This window comes from Balearica regulorum, chromosome 14, assembly GCF_011004875.1.
Source record: "Balearica regulorum gibbericeps isolate bBalReg1 chromosome 14, bBalReg1.pri, whole genome shotgun sequence".
Taxonomy (NCBI): Eukaryota; Metazoa; Chordata; class Aves; order Gruiformes; family Gruidae; genus Balearica; species Balearica regulorum.
Genome location: NC_046197.1, coordinates 9,626,497 through 9,651,828, shown reverse-complemented (window position 1 = coordinate 9,651,828; position 25,332 = coordinate 9,626,497). Strand labels below are relative to the sequence as shown.

The 25,332-nt window shown below is 63.6% G+C and overlaps 1 protein-coding gene across 1 annotated transcript; it reads left to right on the top strand.

Annotated features, from left to right (window-relative positions):
• The first annotated feature begins 10,363 nt into the window (after positions 1 to 10,363).
• LOC142603842 (uncharacterized) lies at positions 10,364 to 20,909 on the top strand. The gene is made up of 2 exons (XM_075766441.1): positions 10,364 to 10,542; positions 18,757 to 20,909. The coding sequence occupies exons 1-2, from the start codon at positions 10,504 to 10,506 to the stop codon at positions 19,780 to 19,782; spliced, it is 1,065 nt and encodes a 354-aa protein (XP_075622556.1). The 5' UTR covers positions 10,364 to 10,503; the 3' UTR covers positions 19,783 to 20,909.
• Positions 20,910 to 25,332: the final 4,423 nt, after the last annotated feature.

Genomic DNA, 25,332 nt, shown 5'->3' with positions numbered 1-25,332 from the left:
GGGACCAGGACCATGGCAAAGGTGAAGATGCAGAGGAGAAGCTGAGGAGGAAGAAGAATGGTGCGTGGCTGCCCAGGCTGCAGGGCTGGTGTGGAAGGGGAGCTCTCCCACCTCCCATGGGTCACCTGGTGATGGCAGGACCGCATCGACTTTGGGGTGGTATGTGCAACCCCCAAAGGGCAACGCTGGCCTGCGGGTGAGACCCGTGGAAGCACACGAGGGCAGTTTGCAGGGGTAGTGGGCACACAGTCCTGGTGAGCCCCTAGCCGAAGCCCCAGCTGATGCGTGTGGCTGCAAAGCCCCTCGCTCTGGTTGCAGCTGACAACCTGTGTTGCCCAAAGTACCCCTGCCTGCGCTGCCCAAGCTGTCCCCAGTCCCTTCCCTGCCCACCCCGGGGCGGCCGTGTGCTGGGAGGGATGGGTACATCCTCAGCTCAGGCTGTACCTGGGCAGCCTTTGGTTTAAAAGGAGCTTTAGAGATGAGACAGTCAAGAATGGGATCTTTATCCAAACCCTCCTCTCCCTCCCTCTTGTGCTCTGAGGACGGTGAGAGAGAAAAGAAAGATGCTTTTTCCTTTCCTTCTCCCTCTGGCCTCGCAGGGCCGAGCTCCCGTGTGCTGACACCCGGCAGGCTGCCCAGCGGTGAACAAAGTTGCTTTCTGTAGTCCTGCTCCCTGCTATTCGTGTCCCTGCAGCCCTGCCCGCCGTCAGTCCCGCAGCCCTGCCCGCCGTCCCGCAGCCCTGCCCAAAGGTGCGTGGTGCCCTGGGGCAGGGACCGCTCGGCCGGGGCTGTTTTCCCCATCTGGTGCCGCACTGCCCGGTCGGATTGTCGCGGCTTTGCTCTCTGAGGCAGCTGCATCCTCGCCGTGCCAGGCGTGCCAGCAATGTGCCCGGCAGCCCACAGCATGCATCTCCAAAGCAAACAAACCCAGGTAGCCATCCGTAAACAAGCACGCAAATAGTTATATTAAAGAAGGAAAACGAGGAGCAAGCCCTGAGCCGCCGTGCAGTCACCTACCAGGTTTGGAGCCCGCTCCATCGCCGCGGAGGGGCTGCCGGCTGCTGTCCTGCAGTGCGGCTGGCACTGGCGAGCCGGGGAGCTATAAAGGGAAAGCCCCAACCCCCAGCTCCGCTCGGCCGGAGGTGTGTCCGGTCCCCGAGGTGCCAGGGAGACTCCGCGCCGGCAGGGCGGGGGGCCAGCGTGGGGCCAGCGTGGTCTGGGACTCGGCCACCCGCCGCCTCCCCGGGCACTGGCTCCACCTGTGGCTGCGGATGGTGGCCGGTCCCCTCTGGACCAGGCAGCCCCGAGGGGCTCGCTGGGCGATAACCTGCCCTGGGGAGGGCTCTGGTGGTGGCACCAGCATGGTCACAGCCCTGCCAGGGCCGGGACGGACGTGGCTGCTGGGCTGGGGGGGGCAGGCGCTTGCAGGAGCACCAGGGGTGGGCTGTGTCCGGCTGTGTCTGGCAGCAAGGTGTGTAGGTAGCCTGGGGCTGTCCTGCTGTCATCCGTGTGCCACCACCAGCTCTGCCATCCCCAAGAGCCACCAGACCCTTCTGCTTCAGCGGTGAGGCGATGGCACCCATCAATTCCTACACCCCTGGTCTGTCTGTCCCTGAGTCCTTCCCCTCCTGCTGTCCTCAAACCTGTCCCCAACCCTTGGCCCCGGGGACACACCAGCTCTGCTCGCAGCTGGCCTTGGGGCTGGGCCCCAGAGCTGCAGGGTGGCGGGTGTTAGTGGTGGGGTGCTGTCCCTGCCGTGCTGCTCTGGCTGGGGCCCAGCACTGGGATGCGGGGTGCTGCGGTGGGGGAAACTGAGGCACGGGAGGTGCCGGCTGTGAAGCCCCGTCCCAGGGATGGAGGAGAAGTGGTCTCTCTCGGGAGGGGGTTGGCCTTGGCCGTGGGTCGGGGGCTGCAGCAGCCCGGCATTGCAGCCCCCCCCGCCCTCGGCTGTTCCTGTCCCTGCGGCCAGGCAGCCGCTGTGCCACACGATGGTGCTGTCCTCCACCCAACCGCACCGCCAGCCCTCCGTCCTCCCCCTCTGCATCCCTCCTCCGCAACTTCCCTCCCTGCAGCCCTCCTCCCCTCCATCCTTCCCTGCAGCCCTCCTCCCCTGCCAGCCCCAGCCGGCCGCGGGAGACGGGGGTGCCCGGTGCTGCTCCCCACGCTCACGGGCAGCAGGGTCTGCCCTGCTCCTTTGGAGGGGTCCTTTACATGGTTAGGGCTGCTGACCCCGCAGGCCGGGCGGCGCTGGGGGGCTGCTCCACCGCTCTCTGGTGTTTTCTGCCTCCCCGTTCCACCTCCCCCCCCCCCCCCCCCCCCCGCTCCCCCCCCCAGCACCGCCAGCTTTTGCGGCAGCACTAGATGTTGAGTTTCCCTCTGCCTCCCAACTCCCTGTTCATCCCCCGGGGTTTGAAGGCCCTTGTGCTTTGTAGGGCGGTGGGAAATTTCCACCTCCTTTTCCCGGTCTGTGAACTTTAGAAAAGTTCTTTATAAAACCCTGCAAATAGGGTAAAACTCACTGCACCCCCCAACTCATGCTGCCCCTCTCCTCTTCCCAGCCCCACCATCCCCAGAACACAGCCCCACCACAGCGGAGCCCCAGCCCACATCATTGACGTCCCCAAGGACAGCCCCAGCACAGCGTTTTGGGGGGCTTTGCCATCCTCTTGGGTGAGGTCTGATGCTGTCCTCTGAGCGCAGTGTGTCCCTTTTGTCACCTCGGGGACCTGGCTGTCGGAGGGGCCCTGCAGCCACCTGCCTTTGCTGCACCGGGTGGTAAGGCAGCACCCGGCCCTCCACCACCAGCATTTTCTGGGGTGCTGAGCCAGCCCCTGCCTGCACGCCAGCAATTTCACCCCCTCTTCCATGATCCCCCAAGAAGGGCCGGTGAGCAGCCCTGGGCCTGGGGCGCACAGAGGGTGCCGGCCGCCTGCATGTGCCGCAGCCGCCTGCGTTGTGTCAGCACTCGGCAATGCTGTTTACACATGAGAGAGGCTCAGAGGCATCTGCGCCGGCAGCCAATTACCCAGTTTTGATCTTTTTTGGTGAAAAGGAAACCAGGGCTTTTCAGACATGGCCAAATTTGATAAGCTGGGGGAGGCGGGGGCGGGCACGGGTAGCTTTTCCCCACTGGCCTCGTGCGAGGGAAGGGGCCGGGGTGTGCAGGCGGCTGGGTCACGGCCAGCCCCTGCCTGCCCAGCTGGGACGGGGCGGCCAGCGGGCTCCATGTGCCCGTGCCAGCCGTGGTGCCGCCCCTGTGGCAGTGGGGTGTGCTGGGGTCAGCCTCACGGGGGGGAGGCAAGGAAGCGGGTGGCCAGGAAGGGCTGGAATCCCCCACAGAGCTCCCTGGGAGCGGGTTACCCAGAGGCGAGAGGGAACATGCTTTCGGGTTTTCTTGTACTTGCTCGTCCTTGCTACCTCCCCACTACATTGCCCCAGTACCACGGGAAACTTGGGTGGAAAGCAGAGCCTGGAGAGTGGGAACAGGCCCCCAAACAGGGCAGCAGGGGCTGTGAAGATAGTCTCTACCTGCCCGAGTAAACCCAGCACAGAACCTGCTGCCGTGCCCCCAGCTGAGCCCAAGCACCCAGGGTAGAGGGATGCAGGGTGGCCGTGCCATGCCGGGTGGAAGGGATGTGCTGGCCAGGGAGCACATGGCAGAGCACACGATGGTGGCCGCAGGTAAGGGAATGGGGGAAAATCAGACCACAGTTCCCACACTGGCAGAAAATAGCTTTTCGCCTTTTTTTCACAAGCAGGAATGTCCCTGCCAGGCTGGGAGCCAATGGTGGACCCCTGCACCCACGCATGGCGGGCAGTGGGCAGCATCACTGCTGGTGCCACGCTGCGGGGCATAGCTCCTTCTCCAGGCTGCTCCCAAGCGCGGATCCTCCGCAGGGTGTGCGAGTCCCCAGCACACCTGAGCACACACCCACCCGTGGGCCAGGCGGTGGGGGGCCGGCAGAAGGCTCCGGCATCGTCATGGCACCTCCTATCTCTGCATGAGCAACATTTTCCACTCATCAAATGTAAGTGTGCTCCAGCAAGCTCGCCTCGCCAGAGCCAGCCCCACGCCACGGTGGGGAGGAGGGCTGGGGCCGGGGCCGTCGGTGCGGGGGGCCAGCACGGGGCCCTCCCGGTTCCCCCAGCCACCCGCAGCAGGTAGCACCCAGCCGAGTCGGTGGCGCGGTGCTCACATCCATATTTGCACAAAGGCCCGCTCAGTGCGTGAGTGGCTCCAGAGACACCCGGGCCAAAAAGGCTTATTTTAAACTTGCTGGAAAAAGAACATTGTTTGGTGGGAATTAAAACTCCCCGTTCTCAAAAAAGGGAAAAACAAAAAGTGCTTAATTCTGCTAGTTCCTGCCATTGCATAAACACAGAGCCACAGCCTGGCTGGCAAGGGCAGCCAGGAATTCGTCGCTGGCATCAAGTGGGGTGGGTGCCCTCCCCCAGGCACCCATCCACAGGACGGGGACTCGTCCCTCCCCTGTGCCCCCACGATGCTGGCGCTGTCCCCAAAGTCCCCGCCCTGGCCAGGAAGGGTTTTCCCATGGGAGGGAAGGGGCATTGCGTTATGCGGGTGCTGCGGCCGCGGAGCAGCCCCGAGGTGACGGGGTGCCGTGGGCAGGAGGGGTGACCATGGCGGCCGTGCAAAGGGCTGGGCGAGCTGTCAGCAGCCCAGGGTCTTGCTGTGCCTGGGTTCTGCATCAAAGGACAGTATTATTTATATAGCCCTAATCCGGCTGTCTTGGCGGCCCTTCTGCCTCCTCGGGTGGGGAGCTGGGTGATGCTCCGGGCTGTCTGTAAATCACGCCCTTTGGATCACACATGTGAGATAAGAGCCAGGCTTTGGCGTCAGGAGGCAGAGCTGTGCAGGGTTGTCCTTTGGGACTGGGGGCCGCTGGGCCAGCAGCACCCCAGTCTGGCCACCCCCGGGCAGGAGGCTCGTGGAGTCCAGAGGTGTCGGGAGACCGGCTGCCGGCAGCGCTGGGGACAGCGGGGTGGGAGGGAGGGTGTACGTCCGGCACATCCTGCCGTGGCCCCGCCAGCGCATCCATCAGCCGCCCAGCGTTTACAGCATGTCGCTGGTTACACGATCCAGACACACAGGTTCCTCCTGCCCCGCTCCTCTCCTGCCTTTTGTTTTCTTTTGCTTTCTGCTCCTGGAGACAGAGCACCTGATGGAAAAAGCCTGCTCTCCCCCTCCCCGTGCTGGAAACACCAGCTTCCTTCCGCCCCGGCACGGCCGCTGCCCTGGTGGCTCCCTGCTCCTGCTGCCCCTTGCCTGGCTGGCGGCAGTGGGGGGACAGGAGGGGCCGGTGTGAGGGCATGGCAGGTACAGACCCTCGTCCCAGCAGGACCCCTCCGGGTGCTCTGTGTGGGGCCACCCCAGCTCCTCGTAGGACAGAGCAGGGCAGAGCCATGGTCTCCTCCAGGCAGGGGGGCTGCAGGGATCACCGATCACCTGGGCACAGGTCCCCTCAGCCTGCCAAGCCTGACGGGCACTTGCTCCCACACCCTGCTCCCTCAGTGGCCCCTGTGCTTGCCCTCCCGCCTTCCCCAGCCTTTTGGGCTCCTGGCCTCAGCCCGTACCAGCTGCGCCCCACTGGCCACCAGCGCAGAGCATGGGTAGGCCATGCCGAGCTTCCAAATAACTTGGGTTTGCTTTCCCCCGCAGCCTAAGCCAGCGAACATGGTGGTTGGACACCAACCCCTGAGCACCTTGGAGGGGTGGCTGCATTTTGTGCTGGATTGCAAAGGTGACACATGGTCCTGCCAGGATGCCCTCTGCATCCCAGCTCCTGGCCGCAGGAAGGGCTGGCCCTCCAGCCCCATGCGGGGCATGCGCAGCAGCCTGGGGCCATCCCCACTGCCCTCCCTGCAAGGCCATGGGGCCAGAGGGAGCTCCCAGGGACATGCTTCCAGGGCAGTGATGCCCTCCAGGTCTGGAAGGAGAAAGCCTCTTATTTTTAGGGCTTTGGTGGCTTTTGCTTGTGGGCAGACGTCCAAGTTCCCAGTTTCCCAGGGCAAGGCAGAGGGAGGAGGTAAATGGAAAGCTTGGCGGTGGCACTGACGTCTGTCCTGGCATGTCACGCTCAAGTCAAACCTCTCCTCCCCACGGCCCTGGGCATGGGGCCACTGCAGCACATGCTGGGACCCCTGAGCTCCTGGGGAGTCATCACCAGGTGGGACCTGGAGGTTTGAAGTCGGGGCAGAAAGTTTCCTGCCCTGGTCCCCATCCCCTGCTCCTATGTGACACTGTTTTAGCAGTCTGTGGAGAGAAGGGATTTACAAAGCAGCACAGGCCACTCCTGAAGGTCACCTTCAGAGCTGCTCCAGCCAGCTTGCCCATTAATCACACTGCCCTGCCCCTGCAATGAAGACAGCGCATGCATGGGGGTGAGGGAGGCAGGGGCTGCTCGCTTTCGGATGTGATAATATATGAGCTGAGAAACACCCACCTGCCCCCCAGCAGCCCCCTCTGGTGTTGGGCAGCAGATGAGAAGGCTGTAAATTCGGTGTGTTTGGATGTTAGCAGGGCTCGCGGGAGAGGGGTTTCTCTTATTGCTCCCTGGACTCTCTCTTATCTCTCCCTGGAAGGTGGGAGCCACCGCACAGAGCCTGCCCGGGGGCTCCCGCTCCATCACCGCCCTGCGGCATTGCTCCGTGCATGGTTGGCAGCCAGCGGTTCCTCTCACCACCTGCCTGGGCTGGGAGCGGGGCTGTCCCGGCCACCCGGGACCACCTGGGCACTCGTGCCCCGCCGAGGGGGCTGGAGGTCGGCAGGGGGGTGGGAAAAAAAAAGCTTTTGTGGAGATACTGAAACTGAATCTGCTGTGAGGAGGGATCGCTGGGCAGCATCTTAGTGAAGGAGTAACAAAAACAAACCCGCTCCGAGGAATCCTGCTTTGCCCCAAATGTTTTTCTTATGGAGTTGTAATAAGACAAGAGTTGTAAAGATAGTAACCTCCTAAACATTACCTTATTAAGGCTTCTCAGAAACCACAGGGCATGACCTCTCTGGGTCATGGAACAAGAGAGCAGCATCCAGCGAACAAACAGAGGCTAACGTTACATTTTTCATTTCATTTAGGAAACCTGGTTTCTAATTATAGGGTTTGTTTAATGACAGCCATTAGTTGTGCTTCACTCAAAGCCAGCTCACCGAGAGCAGGGGCTGCACGGCCGTGCAGCGGGCAGAGGGGACAGAGGGCAGTGGGGGCCGGGAGATGCTGGCTCCAAGCCGGCTCCCAGGACGGCTGCTGGGCTCCCAGGGCACGGGATGAGGATGAGCTCGCTACCTGCAGGCACGGCGTGCCCGACACAGCAAGGGCCAGATGCGGCGTGGGAGGGCTCTGTGCTCAGGGAGGAGCCCCAGCGTGTCCTGGGGACGTGCCACACATGCTGTCCTAGCTCTGTGCCGTGCACCAAGGCTTATCTGCAGCAGAGGGAGGGGGGGTGTCCCTGCTGCAGGACAGCGAGTGGCAGGGCCATGCTCCCTTCACAAGCCCAGCCTAGCCTGGGCTCAGCCCGGTGACTGCAGGCAGACCTGCCGGGAGCTTGCTGCTCCTGGAACGTGGCAAGATCAAAGCTTCTCCTGCCACGGGGCCGCTGCATCTGTGTGTGTGCAGGGACTGAAACAAGCAGGGTTGGTTCCCCCCCCCCCCGCCCCAGTCTGCTGCCAGCAGCCCCACGAAAGTCCTTCGTTTTCCTGGCCAGGTACCTCTGGCTCCTTGCAGGACATCAGCTGCCTCTCTCCTCCGGCAGAGTTTGGGCATGCTGCCGGCAGCCTCAGGCACTGCCGCTCCAGTCCCTGCTCTCCTGGCGGATGCTGAGCATCCCCCGGGGCTGTGCTGGCAGCTGCTTTCCTGTGTCTTGATATCACCCATGCCGGGCAGCGCTGGCCTGCCAGCCCTGCAGTCCCCATGGCAGAGCAGGGCGCAGGGCTGAGCACACGGCAGTTCCTATATTTGCCTGTTTTGTGATGGCCTGGCTGCGGTGTTCATTGCTGCATGGTGCCTGGGGTGGAGGGAGATGTGAGTGTTCCCTGCTTCTCCTTTACTGCAGCTAGCAGGACAGCAGCCTCCTGGATGACTCACCTCCGCCTTCCGCTGAACCCTGTTGCTGGTACAACTCTTGCACACTTGTTTTGCTCCCCACTGTTGCCCCGGTCGCACCTTGAGGTGCCGTCCCCAGAGCCAGCTGGTGTGGCCGGGTGCTCTGCAGCCAGCCGCTGCCTCTCCTCCTCACCTCTTTAACTCCCAAAGTGGCGACTACACTCCCTCTTTCCAGCAGTGGGTGTTCTCCAGCGGCTGAGCAAAACCAGGCTAGCCAGTTCAGAGCTGGCTTTGCCAGGTTGCTTTCTTCCACTCCCACCAAGTGAGCAGGATGACCCTGAGCACCCGTCTCTCTGCCAGCTGCAGGCAGCAGGGCTTCGTTTCCAGCCCTGACCCTCCAGAGGTGCCTGCAGCCATCCAGAGCTGGGCTGGGCCGGTGGCCACTCGGTTTGCAGGGCCACAGGGCTAATGAGGGGGGGGGCTGGTGGCTGGTCACATCCTCAGCACAGTGGGGGTGAGGTCTGCAGAGAGTAATGCACAGAGTGCCCCCCCCCAGGCCCTGTGGAAGGAGCGGGGAGGGATCACTGGGTGTCTGGGGGAACATAGTGGTGCTGCAGGGACATTCGGCTCCTGTAGCAGGGGCTTCGGTGCCGAGGCGGTGCATGAGGCTGGTGGGGGCGGGTGTGTGCCAAATGCCGGCATACCATCCATCTGCAACGCCTGGCACAATGGCAGAGGGACCTTGGTCCTGGCTCTGAGGTTGTCCCCAGCTCCCAGGCTCGGGGGTCCGGGGACAGTAGGACCCATCTCCTCAGCTGTTTTCTCCCCTTCACGCCATGAGAGCAGATGCTTTCCTGGCCCCTCTGGGATGTGTTGCTGGTGGACATCCTGCCCCACCAGACTCTTACGCCACATTTGTCCCCACCGAGGCTGGCAGTGTGCGTACATCCCCAGGCACTGGGAGTGCTCTGCAGCCGCTGCTGTCGCAGTGCCCATGCATGGTTTGGGACCGAGCTCTGTTCCATGGTCCAGGGGACCAGTCAGGGCAGGAAACCCCAGAGATCAGCCCTTTACTCCCCCCCAGGGAGTGACACTGCCTGGGAAAAACGGGGAGAAGCTGTTGGTGCCCCCCCTTGCTCCCCAGCTCTCCCTCGGTTATCGCTTGCTGCAGAGGAACCCCAGCAGCTGCTTCCTCCTCCTTTGGAGCCGCGCTCTGCTGCCGGCTTTGCTGCCCGGGGGGAGCCCAGCACAGCCCTGCAAACAGCCGTATCGCCTGGAGGGGCTCAGGGCAGGGCAGCGGTGTCTGGAGCAGAGGTGACCCCCGGCCCTGCCAGCACCGGAGGAAGAAGGCGATTCGGTGCAGGGTGTTTCCCTCCCGAGCTGCCAAGTGGCTGCTCATTAACGGAGCCCTGGTGCCGGCTGGAGGCCATACATGGATTCATGGTCCACGCAGGGCTGGGAGGGGTCGGGGCCGATGCAGCCCTGCAGTGATGGAGCTCCCACGCCGGCTCCCCGTGACGCTAAAACCAGAGGCAAGGCACTGTGGGCGCCCAGCCCTGCAGCCCTGGCCCCCCCGTCAGCGCCCTGTGGGGGTCCCAACCCCACCGGCACTCAAGGGTCTCCCCGCCGCCCACAGTGCTGGGTGTCCCCTGCACACACAGGCAGCCCGGCGAGAGCCCCGTGGCTGCCGAGTCGCCTCTTTTCCCAGGCCAGATGGAGCTTTTCAAAGTAATGGGAATCACGAGCCACCTCCAGCCAGGCCAGGGAGCATCTCCGCTTCCTTCCCCCAGCCGGCGGGACGGCCGCCAGCGCCGCCCCAGCCCCCCTGCCCCACGGCCAGCCTGCCTCGCCGGACCCCCCGCCCCGCCGGCGGTGGGATGCGCAGACCCGGGACCGGGAGGAAGTCGGTTATTGCAAACAACTTTCTCCGGGCGAGATGGCCTGGGTTCCCAGGCGCGTCGCTGGCAGCCGGCGCAGCCCTGGCCGTTCTCCTCCCCCCTGCTCCCCCCAGCCCTCCTTCCCTCGCTCCCCCTCTCCGACTTAATGACTTCCACATGGGCCTCTGGCATCCCGAGCCAAGCCTCCCAGCATTGTCTGAAATCTCCAAATTTAGAAGAAATATGAAAATTGTCAAGCAGCCCTTCCTTAGGGGGTAAAAGCAACACTCGGCTGCGCGGCGGCGGGTCGCGGCAGCGGGGCCACGTGACGGCACCCCAGCCAATGGATCCCCTCGGCGCCCCTGACAGCGGTGCCCGTCGGCAGCCTGGCCTCCTCCTGCAGCTCATATAAGGTAAAAAGAAAAAGGTTTTCCAGCTTCTGAGCAGCCTGGAAGGAGTTTTTGCCGACGGCTCCCATGCCAGCCGCTTAAAAAACCCCGACTGGCAGCACCAGGGTCCCAGTGGCAGGTTATAATGTGCCGGGAGGAGGTGCCGGGCACGTGCCCATGTCCCTGCAGTGCCCTGCTGCAGTTGTGGGGCGGCAGGTAGGTGCCCGCGGATGGAGGGAGCAGGTGGGCGCGTGGGTGCATGGGGTGGCTGGCTGCAGGGGCAGTGGGGACGGGGGGTGGCTGGTGCTGAGACCCCCCCCGGCAGCGTGGGTGCTCCTGCTCTGCCCAGTGCCTATCCTGGCTGTGGGCAGGGACAGGCAGGCAGGGGGCAAGGGACAGCGTGGCTCCTTCAGCACCCCTCTCTGCCAGCCGTGGGACGCTCAGCCCACCTGGCGCGGGGAGGGTGGGAAGTGAGCGGAGCATGGCCGTGGGGCGCTGGCAAGGAAACCTGCTGGGCATGGAGCTGGCAAGGAGTGGCCAGACCCGCCTCAGGGCCATGGGGTTCTGAGCAAAGAGGTTCCCCAAAATCAGTCCCTACAGCTCTGTCCTGGCCGTGGGAGAGGGGCTTGGTGGGGCTCGTCCAGCTTTTTGGAGGCTGGGAAGGGCCCTCCCGGGGCTGGAGGAGGAATTGCTTTCTGCTCTGTGTATGTCTAGGACGGAAAAAATGGGAAGCCGGAGGCGAGCCTTGGCAGGCGGGCTCCTTGTGCGGCAGGGGCCACAGGCTGCTCGCTTGGCTCCTCTGGCCAGCTGTGCTGCTGCCACTTTTTGGGCAAAGCAGGCCGGGGATGTGATGGGGCCAGGGCTCAATGCCAGAGCCTTGCAGGGTGCTGAAGCCACCCTACCCAGCGTACTCGTGCCGATCCAGACCAGCCCACAGCTCTTGGGACCCCGATGCCAGCCCAGCCTGTGCCACTGCATCGCTCTGCCCCCCTGGCCGCAGCACCCGGCTGGCACCGCAGCGTGCTCTCAGCTGCCGGTGGTTCCTCAGCTCCATCGCTCACTGGGCGGATGGTTGCCGCATCCTCATACCCACAGATTTGCAGCAGTGGCTTCTGAGCGCAGTCACCCCGTGGGAGCCAGCGGCTGAGCAGCAGGGAATGGCTGGGCTGCCAGCCCTGCGCAGGGTGAGGGGATGGACACGGCTTGTTCCTAGACAGCCTTGAACCCAGGCCTTGCAAAGGCTCCCCGAGGCTCTCTGCAGGGTCCCTCACAGATGCAGCACTGCCTTTGCCTGCGTTATGGCTGGCTCCACACTGTCCCTCCGCTCCCAGGGTGCCAGCAGTGACTGTCCCCTCCCAGCGGGTCACCTGGGGACACTGTGCCCCTCAGGCATGTGGCAGCAAGCTGCCACATCCCCCTGCCTCCTTCCTCTGCAGGGCAGCTCCCACTGCCACAGGGACAACCACCAGCTGTCACCCGGGTCCAGCATAAGGACGGTGGGTCCAGCCAGGGTGCAACGCCATCCCTGGGGGTACAAGCTCCCGTATGGGCTGTGCATCTCTCTGCAAAGGGACAGTGACAGTAACCAGGGCATTGTAACCTCTCAGGGCTGCTGTGGCCACCACAGTCCCAGTCTGTTCCCATCCCACCATGCCACAAGGGCTTCCCACCGTTGCTGACTGCTCCCTGGGCAGCTGCGGCATCTTGGTGCTGGGATGCTGCACATGGGAACAGGGACCCACCGGTGTGACATGGCCTGTGTCCCCAGCATGGGGCTATCCTGCCCTCGCCCTGTGCCTGCCCCAGCACCCTAATCCCTGCGCACTGGCCACAGCACCCTGCCAGTGGTGGTTGCCGAAGGGCAACGCCGTCGCCTCCCTGCTGCTGGCCGACAGGAGAGGAGTTAATTCCCAACAAACACAGGCAGACGCCTCCGCCAAAGATTTCCCAAGCAGTTATCAGCAGGAATTCGGGGAAGGCTGTGTCTAGACAGGCTGCAGCTCTGGGTGGCTGCTGGATAGAGTGGCATTTCCCTCCACGCTTGTCAAAAGGCAGTCTGGAGATGATTAAGGGGTTTTTTTTCTCTTTTCTTGGTCTCCTTTTCTTTTCTAACCAAAAACCAGCCCTGTTCCTGCTCAGGCTTTTCCGAGGCTTGTTCCTCCGTACCCCAGTGAAACCTGACTTTGCTCATTGCCAGCATCCCGCTGCTGCTCCCCTGCTGGGGCTGAGCCGGGGAGAGCTGGTGCCCCCGGGGCCTGGCAGTGCAGCCTGCCACAGCTCCTGGTGAACGAGGCCGTGACGATCGGTACCGCCTGCCCGCGGCATGCTTTGCTTCCTGGCAAGTCGGGGCTGCGCACGGCCGGTCACCGCCATGCCTTGGTGAAGGTGATGGGCAGTGATGTGGCATAGGCATCCTGCAGGCAGCGGTGTGGGCAGAGCAGGGGGCTGAGTGCTGGGCTGGGGACCCCAGCGTGCTCCATGGGGCAGCCCCAGTGCCTTGACCTGTGCGGGGCAGAAGCAGCAAAAGCTCGTCTTAGTGAGTGAGCTGGAGCCGAGCAGCAAACAATGAGGCAAGAGGCTGGAAATCTGAGCTCTGGAGCCATTTCACCATCCTTTGACCTTGGCCAGAAGCACACACAGAGAAGGCAAGCAGAGCAGCAGGGGAGGCTCCAGCCAGGGCTGTGAAGCCCAACGCGCGCCCTGTGGCTGCAGGCTAGTGGGTGCTGGGGGAGCACTTGCCGCTTCTGAACCCCGAACCCCTTTGCCTGTCTGGGACCAGGCACATTCGCGGGGCTTATCTCAGCCCTGGCTCCACGCCTGGCTCTAGCCTCCCTGGGGTGGTGGGGACATGCTGCCCGCCCTGCTCTGGGGACATCCCGGGGAGCTGGGGCAGTGTCTGCCCAGTGACAGCACCCGCCAGCCGGGCTCAGGGACGGCACAGGGGAGTAGGGCCTCCTCCTCCGCCTCCCCCACCAACTGCCAAGGGGGTCACTGGCCAGGAGGTACAGGTACTCCCCCAGCTCCTCTGGGCACCCTGTCCCTTTGGATTGGGGCAGGGACAGCAAGTGTGGGGCTGGACTCGTCTGGCACGGCCGTGGAGACGAAGGGCAGAGGCTGTAGTCAGACCCTATGTGGAGCAAGGAACACAGTTACCTGGGGTTACCGGGCTTTTCCGTCCCGCACCCCAGCAATGCCAGCCTGGGCAGGGAAAGGGACCGGTGGGTGCTCTGGGCTGCCCCAGGGATGGACAGGGACCCTTCCCGGCAGCAGCAGCCAAATCCCCCCTGCACACTCAGCCTGTGCAGCCGGCAGAGCTGAGCACGGAGCTCGTGTGGCCATGCAAGGCCGTGCCAGTGCTGTCCTGGGACAGGGAGAAGCAGCGGCATCAGGGCAGAGCCGACCTCTGCAGAGCAGCATGGTGGGAGCCCATCGGGGTGCCGGTGCAGCGGGGCCTGCCTCCAGTGCCCGGGCTGCTGTGAGCGAGCGTCGTCCTGCTGCCCAGTGGAGGTGGGGGATGAAGCTGCTTTGTGCTGGTGGACAAGCTGGGGACCGTCACACTGCCCGTGGGGATGGGGAGGGGCATTCTGGAGGGCTGGCGAGCCCCCGGGGCCAGCCCTGTGCCCACATGAGGTGTATGCTGTGTACAGCTGTCAGGTAGGCAGGTGAACAGACACGTGCAGTCGGGGCGAGCAAGAGGCAGTCAGCCCGCCTGGGCTCTGTTTCACGTGAGACATCAAAGCTGAGCACCAATGTTTCCCCTGTCCTGCTGTCCCCAAAACAGGGACGCATGGTGCCATGCAGTGCCGGAGCCGCAGGAGATGGTCAGTGTGCTGGGAGGAGGTGTGCTGGCGGGGCTGCCCTCGCATGGCCAGCCCTGCAGGGCATCATCCACCCCGGCGGGCAGTGCCATTTGCCCTGGGAATCTGCCCCCCATGAAGCTTGGGGGGGGGGGGGGTCGACCCCACCTGAGGCTGTGTCAGGATGGGGATGTGATAGCTCTGTTAAGCCTCTTCCCCAGCAGCTACAGGGAGGTGAAACATGCCGGTGATGCTGGAGGCTCCTCATGCCAGGGCAGCAGGGCTTGTGGGTGCCAGCCAGCAGTGTGCAGGCAGTCAAGTCTTTGTCCTGAGATCGCTGGGATGGCCCTGTCGTGGCGGCAATGCAGGGCTGGGTGGTTAATGACAGTGCTGCCTCTCCCTCCTGGGCTGAGCTCTGCTGGGAGGTGGATGAGCAGTGTCCCTTGGACAAGGGACGGTGGCAGACAGGGCCTGGGGACGGGGCTGTGGGACCCACCGTGCTGCACATGGGACAGATGCTCCATGGTGGCCAACAGGTCACCCTGGTGCTCGCTGCAGGACTGACCTGCTGGCGGCTGGTGCACAGGGCAGCACCTCTCTCTTCCAGCCTGGCCTTTGCGCCTGCATTCCCTCATCTCAGACTTACCCTTTTTTCCCCCTCCTTTTTCAATCTTATTTTTTAAATTTCATTTTTATTATTCCCAGTCTCCAGCCCCCACCAGCCCTGCCGCACCTGAGCAGAGGAGCTGCACCGCTCACCCCACTGCTCACCCCACTGCTGGGTGCCCCCCTGGCCAGCCCTGCCAGGGGGTCTGCTGGCACAGGAGAGCTGCAGTATCAGTCCTGATGCAACTCTTGTGTTAGACCTTCTTCCACATCTCGTCTCCTGCTTGTTGGGACCTCAACCCATTTAGGGCATTTTCTTTTAGCATCTTTTACTGCTCGGCTGGGCGGGCAACAAGCCCGGCTGGGAAAGCTGGGGCCTGCGGAGGGAAGTGATTTACAAACTGGGCTCCTCTCATGTCCAGGCGATGCTACACACACACAACCCCCCACTCCCCCTCTCCCTTGCTGGAGCACAGATAAGATGATAAAGCCCAGATAAGCAGCCAAGAGCACTGGCAGCTTAATGAGCTCCAGCCACACCATGGCTGTGCCTCTGCAAGAGAAGAGGGAGGCTCGTTGCTCCCTGCCCGCTCTGGCTCCAGGCTCTTTGCTGGCCTCGTGTGAGCTCCTGCACGCCCGCCATGCCGAGGAGCATTGCCTTTGCCAGCTCCTCTGGCCAGCTCCAGCTGGGAGCCAGGCAAGAGTGGGGTGAGGAGCAGAGCCCAGGGAGCAAGGAGGATGCTGGAGCAGCCACCCTGCTTGGGAACAGTGTCTGCAGGGAGCTTTCCCCACAGCGCTCTGGGTTCCCACCAGCCCTTTCCAGCGAGGGCTGGAGGCCGGTGACGTGACAGCCTGTCCCCGCTGGGACTTCACCCCTGCACCACTTCCTCCGGGCCGGGAATGTGACGTGTAAACAGAGCGGGAGGGCTGGTGCCGGTGCCCGCTCCCACGCTCCACATGCCCCACGGCCACCACCGGGGCCAGTAGGCGCCAGCCCTCGCCGACGGGCTCCCTGCACCCCCAAAATGCCTTCCATAGGTGGGGTGGGGAGGGGGCCAGGGGCTGCACTGCCCTGTGGAGGGGGAAGCAGCTCTGGGAGGAGGAAACCAGCTAAGGATGGGGAGAGCGTGGTCGGTGGGCTGGGGGCAACGGGGAAGAGCTGAGGCCATGGGAAAGGCAATGACCGGGCTGCTGTGTGCCTTGGCTCTTCCTCAGCCATGCTGCTTCCAGCCGTGAAACCTCTTCCACTGCTCCTGCCCCTCCGGAGGCTCTTTCTCACCCCCAAGCCAGGCTTCGATGTTGCTGGAGATTTCAGCCCCTCGCCGCAGTGGCCAGCACCGGTGGATTTGCAGGAGCTGGTGGGTCCTGCATGGCGTCACAGGAGTGGGCACAGTGGTGGCCGGGGGGACGGTGGGGTTCGTCCCCTGCCCCGGAGTGACAAACGGGGGAGGTGCTTGTGTTTGCAGCCCAGAGATGGCAGAGGCCTCGCCAGTCCCTGGCTCCCTCCCGCCATGCTCGCCATGCCACCACCCTGCAACTTGAGCGGCATGCGGAGGAGCCTGGTTCTCCACAGAGACACCAAATTAGGTGATTTCTCCCTCAGTCTGGCACCAGGAGAGGGGCCGCCTGCCCGGGAGGATGGAGCACAAACCAGATGCCTCTCCCCTCTGCACCCATCCCCTGCTCTCAGCCCCCCAAACCTGCTCCTTTGTTCTTGGCATTATAATTTATCCCAGCAAAACCCAGCGAGAAAGAGCAGCATCCCCCTGGGCCCCCTTGGCTCACCCCCAGCATGGGAGATGGGGGCCGCTTGGTCTCCAAATCTGCCTTTTTGACCATAAAAGGGCAGGCACGCCGCAGCCCCGGCGGGAGGATGGGAAAGGGAAGGCAGAGCTATTTATAGCTGAGCATCAGGACCTCAGCCTGAACTCGGGGTTAATCAGCCTGCGACCAGATTAGGATCTCCCTTGGCCCCTCCATTTTCTCATAAACCTTTGATTTAATACCAGCCCTGGCGAGGGAGGGAGGGAGGGAGGGAGGGAGGGAGGCGGCACCTCTCCTCTGCAGAGGCCACCATGGTCCATGGGGGATGGGATGGAGATGCTGGGGGACGGGATGGAGATGCTGGGAGAGCTAGAAGGCCCTGGTGGGAAGGCGTGCTGGAGTGGTCGTGCCACCAGCTTATGCTGGAAAGTGACAGCGAACAGCATCCCCGTGCGATTGCTGCCTGCAAGGGACACCCAACAGGCAGCAGAAGCTGCCCTGGGGTCAGTCCCTTACATTTCTATAGAGTGAGTCCTTCCAGCAAGAGCACCTTCCCCTCCATCGTCCCAGCCCTTGCCACCCAAGAGGAGGCACCTGGGGGGGGTCCTTGGGCAGGAGTTACCTCGTCTGGTGTCCCCAGCAATGAGCCCCTCAGGCAGCGCGAGGTGGCATCAGGGCTCCTTGGGTGGCTGATGACCAGAACTGGGTCAAAGCTCGGCTGGGGCAGGGATGGAGCCCCAACAGCTTTTGGGGGCCAGGAGGAGGGGAAAGGGTGCCCACATGGGGCTGAGCATCGCCCAGTGCCTTCCGCCCTCCTCCAAAGAGCGGGGCAGCCCGGAGCTGCTCGAGGCAGAGCCCTCCCAGCCAGGGGGGTTCAGGCTTCCTTCCCTCAAAAGCCCGGGTCTGGCCTCACGGCTGGCCTCGCGGGGCCGGGGAATTTCAAGGAGGAAACAAATCCCAACTGCTATTAAAAAAGGACATTTCCTGCAGCGGGGGCCTGCCTGGAGAGGGGAAAGGGCGCTGTGTTGTAACCGCGGGGAGGGCCGAGCTCTGACTCAGCCCAGCGCTGCCGGGGAGGCAGCTTGCGGCCGAGCACTCGCCTGCCTGCTCCCATCCTCCCAGCACCCACCGGCAGCGGCAGGGCGGGCGAGCAGGGGAAGCGGCTCAGCAGAGGCAAAGACTGGAGGTGAGCAGTGGGTAGGAGCAAGGGAAATGCCAGGCAGTGCTGGTGTGACCAAGGAAGGAGCTAGGGGACTGTCCTGGGCGTGCACACCATGCCCCGGGCACCCTCCGGAGACCCTCAGCCGGAGGATGCGGTGGCGGCTGGTGGTCCACCCAGCATGAATAGGACCATGGGTCCAGCCATTTGTTATTCTGGTTTCTTCTTCTGAAGCCATGTGGTGTGTTCACACCCACAGGAGTGAGCGGACGAGCAACCTGGGGCTGGAGCTCTCCTGGCAGGCACTGCTCGGGGGACACTGGTGTCCCCCAACACAGAGGTTCCCCAGCAGCAACGTAAGCGCTGGGGAGCAGAGGGTGGTGGCCGCATGGCACGCTGGTGGCAGCCTCCTTTCCTCGGGAAACTGGGACAAAACCGAGAATGGAGACAAGGGGGAAAGCGCAGGCCCTGCAGCACTGGCTTTTTTTGCCCCATCTTGGGGACATGCGATAGGGACATTGGAGGGAGGATGGGGGTGCCTCCCTCCCCCCCTGAGACCTCCCCTTGGGCAGGGGTGAGTGAGCCCTGGCAGATGTTTTGCCTCCAGCTGGGTGGGATGCGCAGCCCGGCGCATTCCTCCAGCCTTTCTCGCGTTTCTTCCCCCGCCACTACCTCCCCGGGGACGGCAGCTGAGGTCTCCCGGCCCCGCGCTGTGGGGGCAGAGAAGGCTCCATCACATCTTTCCCACCAAGGCTGGGACGATGGCAGGGAGACGACAGGGGCCATCCCAGGCCCCACGACAGGGATCCCCGCATGCCTGGGAACCTGCCAGCCACCACCAAGAGAGGGGAACGTGCCCAACACCCTCGGGCTTTGAGCACACATGGCTTCGAGCAATCAAAGGGAGGCCTTTGAGTGGCTACCATAGGGTTTCTTGTGTGCACAGAGCTGTTGGCATTGCTGTCCTCAGTCCCATAGGGTGCTGAGCACCCAAGGGGGCCCTGTAGCAGCTGCCCAGGAAGGGACCCAAGAGCTTGTGGCTCCGCACCACTCCATGCTCGGCTCTGCACCATTACGCTTACGGCCACCCTCTGTGTCTTACAGGCTCAGCCGTGGGAGTCGCTGGGGACATCGAGGCAGCTGAAGGCACATGATGACTGTAGAGCCTCAGAAACAGGGCCAGCGGCGAGAGACAGGCAGAGCTGGCATGCCAGCATGCTGCCAGTGCGGGCACCACCGTGTGTCCTTTCCCTGGGCACAGGCAGCTGCACTCTGCGGGCAAACCTGCCCGTTCCCCAGTCGTGCAAGGGGGAAGCTGGTTTCCAGGGGCTGGCTCCTAGGGCACGCTGCAGTGCTGCACATCACTCCTCGCTGAAAGCACGGCAGACCGTTCCCGGGGGTGTGCACAGGGCTGGGGTGCTGCCCAGCGGGGCCAGCAGCAGGGCGGAGGCTCTGCAAAGGCATAGGGTGGCAGGAGGGTCCCTGCAGCACCTCCGCTGGCTCTGGGTCCCTGTGGCTGTTCCCACACTTGGCCGGGGCTCAGGGCTGGCCCGGTCACGGCTGTATGGAGATAACCCCACACCGACCAAGGCTGCTCCCAAGGCTTGGAGCACCACAGGGCTCTTTTCCCCACTCTTTCCTACCAAGAACTGGGGGCAACAGACGGGGGAGCCAGGCGCATTGCACAGGGTTTCTGCCCCGGTTCCCAGCTGGGTGCACCAGGCCGAGGGGGGGGCCGGTGCCGGATGCAGGGGCTCACACCAGAGATGCGCCATCTGCTTCTCATCAGGCTGCTGGGAGTGCCGCGGCTGCCGGGGCCCGGCAGCGGGACACAGTTGTGATAGATGGTCTGTTTATCACGTTTCAGCTCTGCTCAGGATGTTAGCATTCTCCTGCGAAAGACGTTATTTGGGCTCGGCTGCTCCCTCTGTCCTCTCTCTCTCTCCTCCTTCTCCCCGGATCCTCACCCTCGGGACCAGATGGGCTGCAGCCTGTCCGGACCCGAGGGTGAGGATCGGGGGGGCATCACTCTCTCAACCCCTGGTCCTTGCCCATGGGAAGGGCTGGGCTCAGCCCTGCCACCCTGGGAATGGATCTGGCCTATGTCTGAGCTCCAGGAGTGGAGGCTGAAGCCTTCCCACAGGTGCTGGCCAGCTGCAGGCTCTGCGGGGACAGGGACAGGGGTGGGGAGGGACTCTGGAGACTTTCACACGCTCCTTGTCCCCCTGGGGTGGGGAAGGGGCAGAGGGCAGGGAGGGATGCGCTGTGCAATATCCATGGCGCCATATCATCCTGGGGGTGTCCTGAGCCTGCTGAGCAGCAGCCCCAGGCCCTGGGGGGGCTCCCCCGTACCCCTCGCCCTCTCGCCCAGCTCCACACCAGTTCTTGGAATGGGGGTAAGTGGATTCGGAGGCAGAACTTCCCCCGTCTATCCTTGCCGCTTTCTGTCCCTGCAGAGATGGGGCCAGGCTGAATTGCCAAGCCCAGGTGTGTCCTGCCATTGTGTTGGGGCTGGGCACGGGGATGGGGGCACACAGCTCTGGAGGGGGTGAACCTGTTTGCCTGCACCCCAGCTGGGCAGGCAGACACACAGCCTTGCCATATCACGACCCATGAATGCGCGACAGCCACAGCAAGGGTGGCCGCAGGCTCCTCCATGTCTCCCAGCCCAAGGTGCAGTGCTGCATCTCTGGTCAATTGGGAGTCTGAGATGAAGCACTGTAGCTCGGGAAGGGAGGAACTGCGCACCCTGGGGACCTCTGGGAAACCCCCCACCAACTGGGACGGGCGGCGCAAGGAGAGCTGACCCCCAGCTATGGGGAAGGGCTCACCCCAAAGCTCCAGATCCCTGCAAAAAGCAACGGGGAGAGGAGGGTGGGGAGGTTTCTCATTGCAGCAGAGGGACCCTCATGTCTGCTCAGGACCCCTGGACCAGCTCTGGGCACCAGTGGGAGGGGTTGCACAGAAACGTGGGAGCCTTATGCAGCAGGGGGGACAGCAGGGATGCGGCAGCAGCACCTCCCATCAGCCACACGCGGAGCCTGGCCGGCAGCGAGGACGCATGGGGCTGGCAGAGAGCCCAGGTCGCCGTGCCCTCAGGGTCCAGTTTTCCCAGGAATCCCTTAGGCACTATGTTGGGGATTCCTGGAAATACTGTTCTTGGGGCCACGGCTCGGCGGCTGGAGATAGCCTGTCCTGCAGGGAGCCACAGCCTGCAGATGAGCCAGTGACCAAGGTATGGGATCACTTTGCGGGGGGGGGAGGGCTGCGAGTGGGAGGCTGCTTGGGGGACTGTGAGAGGGAGGGAGGGCCCTCGGCTATCCCGAAGGTGGGGAGGTGAGCCCCAGCTGCCCCATGCTGTGGGACCTTGTGGGTCACCACTCCTGCCTTGTGCATGCCTTCTAGCCACCCTGGGGTCAATAAAGGTCTCAAGTCTGAATGACTCTGTCCTGGCTGGTCCTTTGGGGCTGGGAGCAGGGTGGGAACCTATGGTGTGGTGCCAGCACGGTTTGGGGTAGGAAGGAGGGACAAGAGCCACCCATGGAGCACAGACCCAGGTGATACTCTCTCCCGCTGCTCTGTTCCCCCCCGTGTCCCCCCCGCTCCCGGCCCTGCCGTGCTCCTGCAAAGGGAACCAATGCGCTGTCCCTGTGCCTGCTGCTGCCAGGCAGCGCCAGCATCCTGGGCAGCAGCTGCCTCAGCCGGAGCTGGGACCCCTCGCTGCAGCTTCCCGGGCACTCAGCTCTGCCCCACATTAATCACAACCCCCCTCATCACCACCAGCACCGGAGCCTCCCCGTGTTGCTGACCCGACCTGGCCGCAGCCGGGAGCAGCGAGTGCTGTGGGGCAGCTCCTGGCGCTGCCGGAGGGTGGGGAGCAGGAGCTGCCCCCCGCCTCCGCCTGCTCTGCCCTGCGGCCCGCTGCCTGCACGGGACCCCTGCCTGCACAGGGGCAGGTGCAGGACGGAGGAGGAGGAAGAAGACAGGTGCAGCAGGCAGGCGCAGGCAGTTTGGCCGGGTAGGGCTGCCAGGGCGGACGGCAGGTGGCAGTGCTGCCTAGGTGGGAGCAGGCAGGCAGGGCTGCCCACCCTGCCAACCCCTGGACCCCTACCAGCCCTGGAGGGGGGAGCACCCAACAGGCAGGCTCTGCAGGGGCTGGGGCTGCCTGCCGCCCCCCCCCTCGGGCACCCTCACCCCACGCAGCAGCAGCACCGTCCTCACATCACCGGAGCAGCAGCCACTGTCCCCTCCTCCCCCACGGACCACTGTCCCCATGTCCCCTCTCCAGCTCATGCCCTGCCTGCCCCGATGCTAGCCCTGGACGCAGGAGATCCAAAGCCTGTCCTGGGTGGGTGCCGTGGGGACCGGGACCCCACTCACCCCTGCTCCGGGTGCTGTTCACAGGCAAGCGAGGCATGACCCCCCAGGTGCATGAATAGCGCAGGGCGAGGGGCAGTGCTGGGTGCCTGGGGACACCGTGGGGCGGGCAGATTGGTCCCTGTCTCCCGGCCAGGATAGGCGAGAGGCCCTAATGCTCCAGCCACCCCTGCCCCCAAACGCAGCCAGAGCCATCCACCCGCAAGGTGGACAAACACCCACCCCAGGGACAGGTCCCCGGGGACAGCCCTGTGATGCTGACACAGCTGCTGTGCCGTGCTGCTGGCATGGCGGACCCCGCGCTTCACACAGCCCCATTCCCACCCAGCCCGTTGCCGCCGTCCCGTCCTGCGCCGAAACACCAGAAGGCTACCCGCCTCCGCACCCGTCCCGCTGACTCAGCAGGGCGCAGCCGGCAGCACCCAGCCCACCCCGGTGGGGCTCGCCACTGACGCAGGGCCGCGCATCATCGCCTGCGCTCTCCATGCCCGGCACCTCCCCGTGGGCACCCTCCCACACGAGCCCACGTCCCCTCCCCGCGCCTGGCAGGGACGAGCCGGGCAAACCGTGCCTGCATGTGGCTGGTGCTGCCTGCATGTGGCTGGTGCTGCCTGCATGTGGCTGGTGCTGCCTGCAGCCCTCGCTGCCTGCTCTGCCGGGGCCGGGAGGCTGGCAGCCCCTTTGGGGAGCTGGAAGGGGCACCAGGCTGCTGCCGCTTGGTTTCCTGAGGTTCCCAGAGGGGTTTGGGGTCCCTGGGACAGACAGGTGGATGGGACCTGTCCATCCCGCCCGGAGAGGCCACCCCAAAACCCAGCTGGGAGAAGGCACAAGGAGGATAAGTGGAAATCATAAGCCCTTTCTTCTTGGAAATGACAAGCCAAAACCCAATCTCCCCCTCTGCAACAGCACTGTTGTTTTGCCATGGCTTCAATCATTCCGTTTCAACCCTTTCCAAGCAGTTTGTTTTGATTTTCGTTGTTGAGGGGGGGCGTTACATGACATGCCGGTGCAGGATGGAAACCATGTCTCTCTCACACACACCCAAATTAAAAAAATACGGCACTTTGTTCAGGAAATGCCAACTCAGAGAGCTTTGATTGTTTCCTTCTTTCTTTTCCCCCCTTCTTTTCAACTAGAACATTTATCAAGGCTGACCCTGTCCCTCAGAGAGATTTAGGTTTGAACAATATTGGCAATTTCTGGTGAAACCAGCCCTTTTTTTTTTTTTTCCTGACTTGCCCCCAGCCTTCCCGTGAACCAGCTGCCCCAGCCACTGCGGGGAAGCACCAGCCTCCTCCTTGTCACCGAAGCAGGACTGGGGTTCAGCTCCCCACCCCTCACTACCAGCTTCCAGCCGGGCGGTTGCAGAGCCCACCTGGGCAGCAGCACTGACACCAGCAGCTGCAGGGTGGCAGGAGGGGAAAATGGAGACCCCACACTTGACAAATGGACTCACCAGGTGCCCCCCCCCCCCCCCCCCCCAGGCCCCGTGCACATGGGTTACCAGCAGCTCTGGGCACAAAGCCTGGAGTGCTGACCCATCTACCTGATAGGGAAACTGAGGCACACATCTCCTGCTTGTCCCTTGCTTTTAGAACACCACAGCCCAGGCTTTGTTACCCGCCCCAGGATGGGCAGGCTGCATGGGATGGGGGAGCAAAGCCTCGGCCTTCTACGAGGCTCAGCCAGCGCCTCTGGGCAGTGCCGGGGTTTGCAGAGAGGGCACAGGGCAGCGCCGGAGCCCAGGGCCGGGGTGGGGCGGGCAGCCATGCTGCTTTGTGCAAGGACAGCAAGGGGAGTCACGATGACCCAGGCAAGATGCCGCCGTGGCATCAGTCACAGGCGTTGCATGCTCCCCACCTCAGTTTCCCCACTGGTGAGACAGCGTTGGCACGGAGTCGCTGGGGAACACTCAGACACTCAGCACAGCTCAGCCTCGCACCAGCTCAGTGCTACTGCCGGCCCAGGACCAGCCCTCCCAGTGCCGCTGGCTGCGGCAGCGAGACCTGCTGTGCCAGGAAGGGTGTTGTCCTGAGTCAGCTGGCACAGCCGGCACCACCTGGGAGCAGCACCCGCTGGCACAGCCCCACGCCTGAGCATGAAGAAGGGAGCTGGGGCATGGCACCGATGGCAGAACAGGGCTGCTTCCCTGGGCTCATAGGCAGACACGCTCATTGCTCCATTTTTCCTGGCAGGACGAGCCCCCCATGGTCCTTGCTCTCTGGAAAACACCCAGGAGGGTAGGCTGAGCTGCCACACTCTCTTTTTTGGGCAGCTTTTCCCCCTCCACCCTCTCCAAGAGTCCCGCACAGTTATTGTCTTTGCAGAAATTCAGTGGCCATAAATCCTCCCCTGAGCAGAGGGGCTGCCTGCTTGTGCTTCCCTGCCTCCTCTCTATCTCCTCCCAGAGCCATATGTGGTGCGCCACATCCCTCCAAAAAAATATTGGGGGGTCTCTTACTGCCTACCTAGAGAGAGAAGAGGCACAGTGCAGGAACCCAAACCCCAGTGCCTGCAGCCATCCCTGCCCCAGCACAGGAAGGCTCATCCCCACAGGCACCCAGGAGGGTCCTAGGAGTGTCCCACCAGGCCACTAAGCTGGGGTAGGACAGGGGCTGGTCACCATCACTCCTAGGGACTATTGGGATGAGGAGCCCCTACAAGCTGTGGTGGCACAACTAAATGGATTGGGGAAGGGGCAAAACCTCATCCTGCCCCATTGGGGTGTGGTGCCAGCCCCATGGTGGCCACACTCCCCCCGTGACCGGCCAGCTGCTGGGGGAACCGCAGCCGAGTATCTCAGCGCTTTCCTAATGGGCAGAAGCAATCGGCTTAAAACTAATCCCTGTGTCCTGCGCTGGCCTCAGGTGCAGGGCCCCTGCGGGGGCTGGGCGATGCCACCCGCTGCCAGGGCCTCAAGGGAAACAGGATGATTTTAAGCAAGGAGGTGGTGGCTGCTGGTGTGGCAGCTCTCAGCCAGCCACTGGCATCCATGCGCCTGCACCCCATCAGCACCCACCAGCACCCACAGCCAGGCATTGCCCTTCTCCAAGCTCCCACGTGCTGGCATGGCATGAACATGCCCAGGAGCTGGCCCCGAGTGCCCAGCACACTCAGCATCGTGGCCCTTGCAGCACTGTACCACTGTGCTTCAGCGCTTGGCCCCAAGGTGGTTTGGAGTACCTCAGTTTATCTGCTGCCAAAGGCAAGTCACCCCTGAGCTGGGAAAAGGCTCCGGGGATTAGGGCTTTTTGCATATGCAGATTTTCAAAGAGCTCAGCAGGGTTGGGACAAGAGGCGAGG